General features: G+C 42.9%; 1 protein-coding gene across 1 annotated transcript in view; it reads right to left on the bottom strand.

Annotated features, from left to right (window-relative positions):
- Positions 1-4,770: 4,770 nt before the first annotated feature.
- The window catches only part of LOC138976366 (collagen alpha-1(XXII) chain-like), a 19,518-nt gene continuing 15,164 nt past the window's right edge, over positions 4,771-9,124 (bottom strand). Inside the window, exons 8-11 of the mRNA XM_070349228.1 lie at positions 8,688-8,834; positions 7,580-7,770; positions 5,870-5,959; positions 4,771-5,505 (exon numbers count right to left, since the gene is read on the bottom strand). Coding sequence (XP_070205329.1) covers positions 5,910-5,959; positions 7,580-7,770; positions 8,688-8,834 — 388 coding nt within the window. The 3' untranslated portion in view covers positions 4,771-5,505; positions 5,870-5,909. The remainder of the gene's footprint in view (positions 5,506-5,869; positions 5,960-7,579; positions 7,771-8,687; positions 8,835-9,124) is intronic.

Here is a 9,124-nt window from a genome sequence, read left to right as displayed (position 1 = left end):
TTTCGTTTTCACGATCACGAACACCAGTGGCAAATCACGGTCACGGTAAAAGTTGCAGGTACAGAAAGCACGTGTCAAAGTAAACACAACCACACAGTAATTCGCTCCTCTGGACCTATTATTTATTCAACACAAAGTGACAACTGTTGCACTTTTTTTATTATTCTTTTTTAATTCTCTTTCATACACACATAGAAATACATATCATGATTTGTAATCAGTAACAAGAATGTTGTTTTCATTGTTTATTCTCTCGCTCTCTCTCTCTCTCTCTCATACACTGAGACACTCACATGATAGGAATATACACTCCCGGGGCGGAGCAGTTGAGCCAGGGGGGGGGGGGGGTGTTACAACCTGGGGTCCAGGGCAAGGCCCCGTTGGGGGGTCTGGGGGGCTAAGCGGATGAGATTTAGCTATTTTATGAACAATGTATGGCTTATCCTTGATTTTAAACATGATCAACTGGTGTCAGCAGCCACTCATTATTTCTTTTAAAGGTTTTTTTTGACAGCCGGGGGGGGGGGGGGGTTTCCGGAACCCCTGTAACCCCCCCCCCCCCCCCAATCCGCCCCTGCACTCATACACATTCAACTCCCTCACTCACACACATGAATATATACTTGCACAATTTCACATTTCCAGAGCTTTTTCTTCTTCTTCTTCTGCGTTCGTGGGCTGAAACTCCCACGTACACTCGTGTTTTTTTGCACGAGTGGAATTTTACGTGTATGACCGTTTTTTTACCCTGCCATTGAGGCAGCCATACGCCGTTTTCGGAGGAAGCATGCTGGGTATTTTCGTGTTTCTATAATCTAACCCACCGAACTCTGACATGGATTACAGGATCTTTTTCGTGTGCACTTGGTCTTGTGCTTGCGTGTACACACGGGGGTGTTCGGACACCGAGGAGAGTCTGCACACAAAATTGACTCTGAGAAATAAATCTCTCGCCGAACGTGGGGACGAACTCACGCTGACAGCGGCCAACTGGATACAAATCCAGCGCGCTTCCGACTGAGCTACATCCCCGCCCATTTCCAGAGCTAAATCTTTTAAACCCATTTTCTCAAAAACTATTGGGTGGATTGAAATTAAAGTACATGTATGTGTGATGGTAGAGTCTATTAATCCTGACTAAAGGTCAGTCTAGGAATCATGAAGGTGGGTGAAGGAATATACACTCATACACATTCAACTCCCACACCCTCACTCACACACATGAATATAATATACTTGCACAATTTCACATTTCCATGGCTAAATCTTTTAAACCATTTTCTCAAAAACTATTGGGTGGATTGAAATTAAAGTACAACTCCCACACCCTCACTCACACACATGAATATATACTTGCACAATGATGGTAGAGTCTATAATAACAAAATCCCCAACGAACATGACTTTGGTCGACTTTGACATGAGGATCAAGTGACCCAAACTGGCACGTCTCCCCGCCATAGTTCCTGAATTTAACCCATTGTTGATAAGTTTACAGGCGCTAAAATAAATCCAAGCTTAATGCAAAGAAGCGACAATTAGAATCTATGCCAAGCGTGTCCACGTTGCCGGCTGGGATGAAAAACACATTTCTAGTTTCGGTTTTGGCTACACGCAGACTCGATCAGACTCGAGCCAGTCGAGGTCACACTGAGCGAGTGACAGCCGGACGTGGCAATGTCGACAATGTCAATGATCTCAATCAAACTCAAAGATCTTGAACAAATTCCAAGATCTTTGCCTACATTCAGAACAGTCATAGAGCAACATAGACAGGGCCGGACTAGGGGGGGAAGGGGGTTACAGGGGTTGCGCACCCCCCCCCCTGGCTTAAGCATGTTCCTCCCAAACGCTTTTTTGTTTTTGTTTTTTTGTGGAGAAGGGAGGGGGGGGCTTGCATCTGGATCATCATGAAATCGAGGAGAAATCGCACCTCTCACCCCCTTTCGAAAGACATTTTTCTTCAACGATTTTTGTGATGAAAAGTATGAGTCCTTACAATCTCAATTCTTCTTCATGGCCTATACAGCTTGCTGTCGAATTTACCTTTTTCGTTCAAGGAGAGGCTTCCTTTCCCTCCAGAAACATAAAAAAACGTTCAGCTTCAAGGGGGCTTCGCCCCCTGGACCCCCACCAAGGGGCTTTGTCCCCTGTACCCTCATCTGTAATCCCCCCCCCCCCCCCTAGTACTTACCTAGTCCGGCCCTGATAGATGACATACCTTGACATTTCGTCTTCGGAAAGACGGACCCGTAGCCTGACCTTTCCACCAAGGAAGGCATTCTCGCCGCCTGCTTTGGTCTGGCTTGAATCCACAACATATAACAGAAGTTCGATGACAGTACCGCTGCACGCCATTTTTGATCTTCGAATTCGAATTTGACTGAATGCACTCAAAACTTTAGCACGAAGCCCTTCCATTGGATGAAGTTTGGCAGACTTTTGCAATTCGCCTTCTGATTGGATCTCTTTTTTGTGTGATTAGTTCTCTTAAAGGGAAGCACTCGCTGTCAAAATCATATTTCTGAATGTTATATAAGGTCTTATATCGCGCGCGTATCTCCAGACTCGGACTCAAGGCGCAGGGATCTATTTATGCCGTGTGAGATGGAATTTTTTACACAATACATCACGCATTCACATCGACCAGCAGATCGCAGCCATTTCGGCGCATATCCTACTTTTCACGGCCTATTATTCCAAGTCACACGGGTATTTTGGTGGACATGTTTTATCTATGCCTATACAATTTTGCCAGGAAAGACCCTTTTGTCAATCGTGGGATCTTTAACGTGCACACCCCAATGTAGTGTACACGAAGGGACCTCGGTTTTTCGTCTCATCCGAAAGACTAGCACTTGAACCCACCACCTAGGTTAGGAAAGGGGGGAGAAAATAGCTAACGCCCTGACCCAGGGTCGAACTCGCAACCTCTCGCTTCCGAGCGCAAGTGCGTTACCACTCGGCCACCCAGTCCTTATTGTGTTGTTGCTTCCCTTCAATCGGGATTAACTCCTTGACGAATAGAGGATCATACTCATAAAGTGATACAGCTGTGAACAATGTACGTTGAAAATAAAATGCTTTGCAATAATGCCCATCACGATCACGAAAACAAATGACGATCACGATCACGAGACTTGATTTTTTTGTCATCACGGATCACGGGCAAAGTCCCATCACGATCACAGAAATGGAAATTTCGGCAATCACGGTCACAGAAAGGTAAAAAAAACACCAATCACGATCACGATTGTAAACCCTTTGGGGCCCTCACAATTCCTAGCTTCGGTCAGGCGCAAGGGAGACTATTCATAGTTTCGGTCTGGAAGACGGTTTGAGGAGAACTTGTTGACGAATTCTAAAACATCTTCGATATCTTTCAAGTAATGAATTGATTGTAATGGAGGCTATTCCAATTCATTTTTTGGTGCGGGTTTTGTGTCGCCCATAGTTCTTCAATATTTACGCAGCACTCCTCCTTTTAAAAAGAGAGACAGTTAAGGAGGAGGGGGTAGATTTTGTGCAAGGGATTGGTACTTTTTCAGCTTGCTGAATTAGAGCGATAAATCGTGTTGTCATGAGATTTGTGTTTATGTATTTGCACCGTTCGGGTTCTAGTTGAATAATGACATTACAAGGTCGTGGTGCTATAGGTCACGTGACCCTAGACTTTATGACGTCAGTCAGCACTGGACTTAAAAGTTATCATAGACAAGATTTGTGTTCATTTTGATGTGAAGACATATTGATTATAAGGGAAGGACGCAAGAACTCAATGAGACCTATAATATTGGTTTTAAAATGCAACGTGCACGTACACAACTTAAAAAAAAAGTGTTCTGTCCAAATATTTTGTGGTTGCAACCTAGCTTAACACTGAGAAGCTTTTTCTCGGTATGAATAACTTGCACCACTTCCCATGACGTGCAATCATGTCCGACGAATATTCGTCACTTTGTCAAACACGCGCATGACGTAAGCGCACCACACTTTCCATTGGCACTCTGTTTACTTCGGAGATGAGATTCTTTCACGCGCTGAATTGAACGTGTCTTGGCTCTTGTGTCTGTCTGCCTTCTGCTTTTTTCTCTCTTTTTCTCAATGTGTTTAAGATGTTTTAGGGAGGAAGAGAGAGAGAGAGAGAGAGAGAGAGAGAGAGAGAGAGAGAGAGAGAGAGAGAGAGAGAGAGAGAGAGAGAGAGAGAGAGAGAGAGAGAGAGAGAGAGAGAGAGAGAGAGAGATGAAGAGAGAGAGATACAGAGAGAGACTGAGAGAGAGAGAGATAGTGAGAGAGAGAGAGAGAGAGAGAGAGAGAGAGAGAGAGAGAGAGAGAGAGAGTGAGAGAATATGAGTGAGAGAAATATATATAGAACAAAAACGTGTTGATTCTGTGCACCATTGGTTGTACAAGTACACTAGTATTTGTTTGGCAGTTAAAAACTGGGAGGCTGGCATTGCATGCCGTGTTCCATTTTCTTAAGCTTACAAAAACGATCGTCTGCTATGACATGAGGTCAACATGGTAACACTTGTCTGCATCTAGCCCTCACGCACACACACACACACACACACCAGCACGCACACACACACACACACACCAGCACGCACGCACGCACACACGCACATACACACACGTACGCACACACACACACGTACGCACACACACACACACACACACACACACACACACACACACACACACACACACACACACACATTAACCATTAACACACACATTCTCACGCATAAACTTAACACTTTGGATGTATTCAGTTTGTGAAATTTATTTGAATAATACAGACGAAAACATTCCATACACACTTAAGCAAATAATGCTTAGTGAATGCCATTTGCAGTAAGAGCCTGTATAGGTATTGCAATACTTGAACATTTAGCAAAAAGGCTCAAATATGTGTACATCGCGCGAATAATGTCGCTTCTTTCCAAACAAATGTTTAGATTGTTGCTAAAAATATAACTCTTGTGTTAAGCCAGCACTAAGTACTAATCTGCCTTACTGGTTTCAAAATGTGACCAAAAGTTTGAATGACTGGCCCGATTTAATATATGTATACACATATAACAATGATATTTGCTGATAATTTTTTTATCTTTAGTTTTTCTCTTTTTTTTGAGAGAGATGGTACCAAGTATACATTTAAAACAGCGTACACAATTTAAACTATCTAAATACATGATACAAAAACATTTTACAAAATCTGAGAGAAAAAAACTAAAACTGTGGTGCAAATGAAGCATGTTATACCAAAGAAAAAGTACATACACGTTACATAATGACAGACACACACACGAACTGAAACCATGAAAAGAGGCTGAACATGCTTGAACGCAAAGGTTACTGAGATAGGGGAGAACATCGGTGACGCTTCACACACACACATTGAACTCTTCCTTCTACAGCAGTTGTCTTTCTTGCACAGTTGATGTTTCCACGATTTGTTCCTTACCGCGTGCAGGTGCGTACGCAAAAAAAATGGAAAAGCTGCAAAAGAAATATAATTTAATCACTAAAATGATATCATGATTATAAATTCATCATAGTCTTTTATGCCATTGCGATGAATGAGTAGTTTTGAAACGTAACTCCTAGATACGTTCTGTGAGTTTGGGCATGCATGTGTGAATGTGTGAATGTGTGTGTGTGTGGTGTGTGGTGTGTGTGTGTGTGTGCTCATTTTCTATAATTTGTTTGATTGTATTCGCAACGGCCGTCCACCAAATGCCTGTTTTACTCAAATGCACGCCCATAAGCTTTGCTGGCTGGGCTCCATTGCTATGGTAACCTATAATGCACATGACATTGTAGTATGCAAAATAATGTAATCAATTGTTTAAAACAAACTTACACTGTAGCAAGTACGAATGGGAGACTAGAGTTCCGCATCCTTAGGAAATTCGCGGATTGCCGAACTCATCGGAGGGATTGGTATTGACACCTGCAAGACAGGTACAGACGTGTGTGTTTACCTCACGATATGTTCAAACAGTTCAACACACAAGTTGACTGCTGACGAGAAACACAATGTCAAATAAGAATGTATCTTTTTCACCACGACAAAGAAAGCACAAATGTCTTAATTTCACCCTTGAAGGCTTCAAACGTATGAGAAAAACAAAACGAAAACCCGAAACTAAAATAAGCAAAACAAAACTTGACATTTAGAGGTAATGAAAAAACACACAAATAGAGGGTTTGTTATACTAGTAGTAAAAAAGAAACAACAAATAAAAGACCGATGGAGCCGGAAACTGATGAAAAAGATATGTTATAGTTCGGCTTGATTAATAAATTAAAAAAATATAGACAAAAGGTGTAAGACGAAAGAATTCCAGGTGTCACGGACAGTTCCAATGCAATTCATGTGTACTCTGTGAAGTTAGTTGGCTGGTATTTTTCAAGCATATTTTCCGTTTGCGGTTTTCGTAAAACATTGTTTTTCGAACAATATCTTGCGATCTACACACATTTCAGTATGTGGAGCAGAACAAAACAAGTCGTCTAAAGTTTACCTAATTAATTTGCGTTTACTTCAATCAAAAAGTCCCTCTGGTTAATTACTTCTTCATTACGACTGCTTCAAAAAAACACAATATTGAAGCAAGTGTCTTGTAAGAAATGAATTCGTGAAAAATAACATCTCTGAACAGAGCACATCCAGGCTATTGCCGTTTTCGTATGTGTACAAGTGGAGGAAAGGCCTTATCCTATGAAAAAGCCTGGCTAGATCTGATATGGCGAACTCGGAGGACTGTGCCTTTAAGAGGACGCGTCCATGGATGGATGGAAATTACTTCAGAGGCCCAGAAAAGGAAACCCATGTTAGTTATTTTAACAGTACACCATGAACGCATAGTTAACGCCAGCTCACTGAGACTAAACAAACGAAAACTACCTTAGGTATACACAAACATGTGAACATGTATATCGCTGGCAAGACATCTCGGAAAAAAAAACATGTTCAAGGAAACCGCAAAAGGACAATATACCATGATCCAAATACGCACCCTCTCTCTCTCTCTCTCTCTCTCTCTCTCTCTCTCTCTCTCTCTCTCTCTCTCTCTCTCTCTCTCTCTCTCTCTCTCTCTCTCTCTCTCTCTCTCTCTCTCGACTCGGATTTTCGCTCTCTCTCCTCCTTGTCTCCTTCGTGATATATATACAACTAGATGAAGGGTGAGTGGCGCACCAACACCCGGCGAAGCCGGGCGCACCGTACGCGATTGACGCCACACGAAGGAAGGGAGATAAACGCGCAAAACACTGGAGAAGATAAGGAAGAGTTACTGGGAATGGATGTACAGAAAAACCATAAAAACCAAATCGGTTCAGCGCTGCGCGCTGAGAGCACGACGTGTTGAAAATTTTCATTGACCAGATTGTGTCCCGGGTCTACCTGAATATGCCCACCAAATTTGAAGCAGATCCATCGAGAACTTTGGCCGTGCATCGCGAAGTGACAGAAAGACAGACAGACAGACACACACAAGCCGTATTTAGATATAGATAGATGCTCAAAAACATAACTGTGCAATATCAATGAAACAGAAAACACACTCACTTTGACAGATACGCTCGAGGATCTGTCGTACACTTTCTGACATCGTCTGACCCACGTAACTGATGACGTTGTCTCTCTCTTGCGTCATCCCGTTGACGAAGTTAGAGTACTCTCTGACGCCCAGATCCACTACGATCAAGTCGATCCCGTCAAATGACGCCATGTTTCGAGCTTCCTGCAGGATGCCGAACCTGTGAAAAAGTGAAATCTACGTGTAAGTCGAATGTTCTGCTTCTTTGTGTCTGTAATACCAGTGTAAAAGTATGTCTTGCACTTAATTGTAACCCACAGAAAATACTTGAACACCAGAGACTGAGATCTCTTTTCGCGGAGACTGCATAATTTTATAGGCAGACCCTAGGTATATTACAAACTTGTGTATGGAATAATCCATCAATATTGTCTGAGACCAAGACCTTCTTTGTTCTTTTTTTCTTTGTATTAAGGAGATCACTGCAGAAAATCGTTTTCTCTCAAACTATATAAGTTAAACCTGTTATAACGATACCGACAAAAGTGTTCGTTATAGACAGGTGGTCGCCGTGGAAATTATTTAGAAGACAAATTCGTCTGTGATCCTTGAGAGTTGTCGTGATGGGCATGTAGTTATGTTCGAGAGGTGGTCGCAAGAGCACGTTTTACTGCATTAGATTTACCCCCTCGTTGATTGCTGGTATGTCTCGACAGTGCGAAAGAATATGAATGACGTCACACTTGGCAAAGCCTCGCGTGGCGACGGCGACCACCTGCTCCCCACACCACACACCAGCTATAGCGGAACCTCGCACCCCCTCCACACATCTGAGAAAATCCGGTCTTAAAAAGGATCGGGGAGTCTTAAAATGGGGATACATTTACAAAGGTTGTTATCTGAACTCCGAAAATCTGAGAAAATCAGGTCTTAAAAAGGAGGGAGTCTTGAAATAAGGGTACATTTACGGAGGTTATGTTAGAAAGTCTGAGAAAAACAGGGTCTTAAAAGGGATGAAGTCTTAAATCGGGGGGGGGGGGGGAGTCTTAAAAGCTGTGTTTTCAGTCCTACCCCAAATACCACACCCAAATCCCTCAACCATCTGCCCCTCCCTATCCCCCCCTCAAGCTCACTGACCTGTTGGCACGCATGGACTGGTCATCAACGAAGAGGACGGCCACCTGGTTTGCAGTGCGGGATGCCCGCATTTCTCTGGCCGCGTCCCGAAGCTCCGTCATCAAGTTGACGTAGGTCTCGTCATCCTGCTCCAGTGCGTTACCGAACCTGAAACAGCATATGACGCCATGTGTTATGTCACGTCAGCAAAATATCGATATGACGTCATTGGGTTTGTTTGTTTGTTTTTGATTGTGTGCCTTGTAGTGTAAAATCAGCAGCCAGCTATCACAGCAGAGATCGGGTCCGTAGAAGCCTCTGTCGATCTCGTCTTCACACACACCCAAACCGAAGTGTTTACCTCTTTAATGCGATTTGATGCAGTTTTGTGTATACTTTTAATGAGTGGTACAAAATATGTGGCATCAAAAGAAAAAACATAGTTTTATTTGTAACCA

Source organism: Littorina saxatilis, linkage group LG1, assembly GCF_037325665.1.
Source record: "Littorina saxatilis isolate snail1 linkage group LG1, US_GU_Lsax_2.0, whole genome shotgun sequence".
Classification (NCBI taxonomy): Eukaryota; Metazoa; Mollusca; class Gastropoda; order Littorinimorpha; family Littorinidae; genus Littorina; species Littorina saxatilis.
This window is presented reverse-complemented; position numbering and strand designations above follow the sequence as displayed.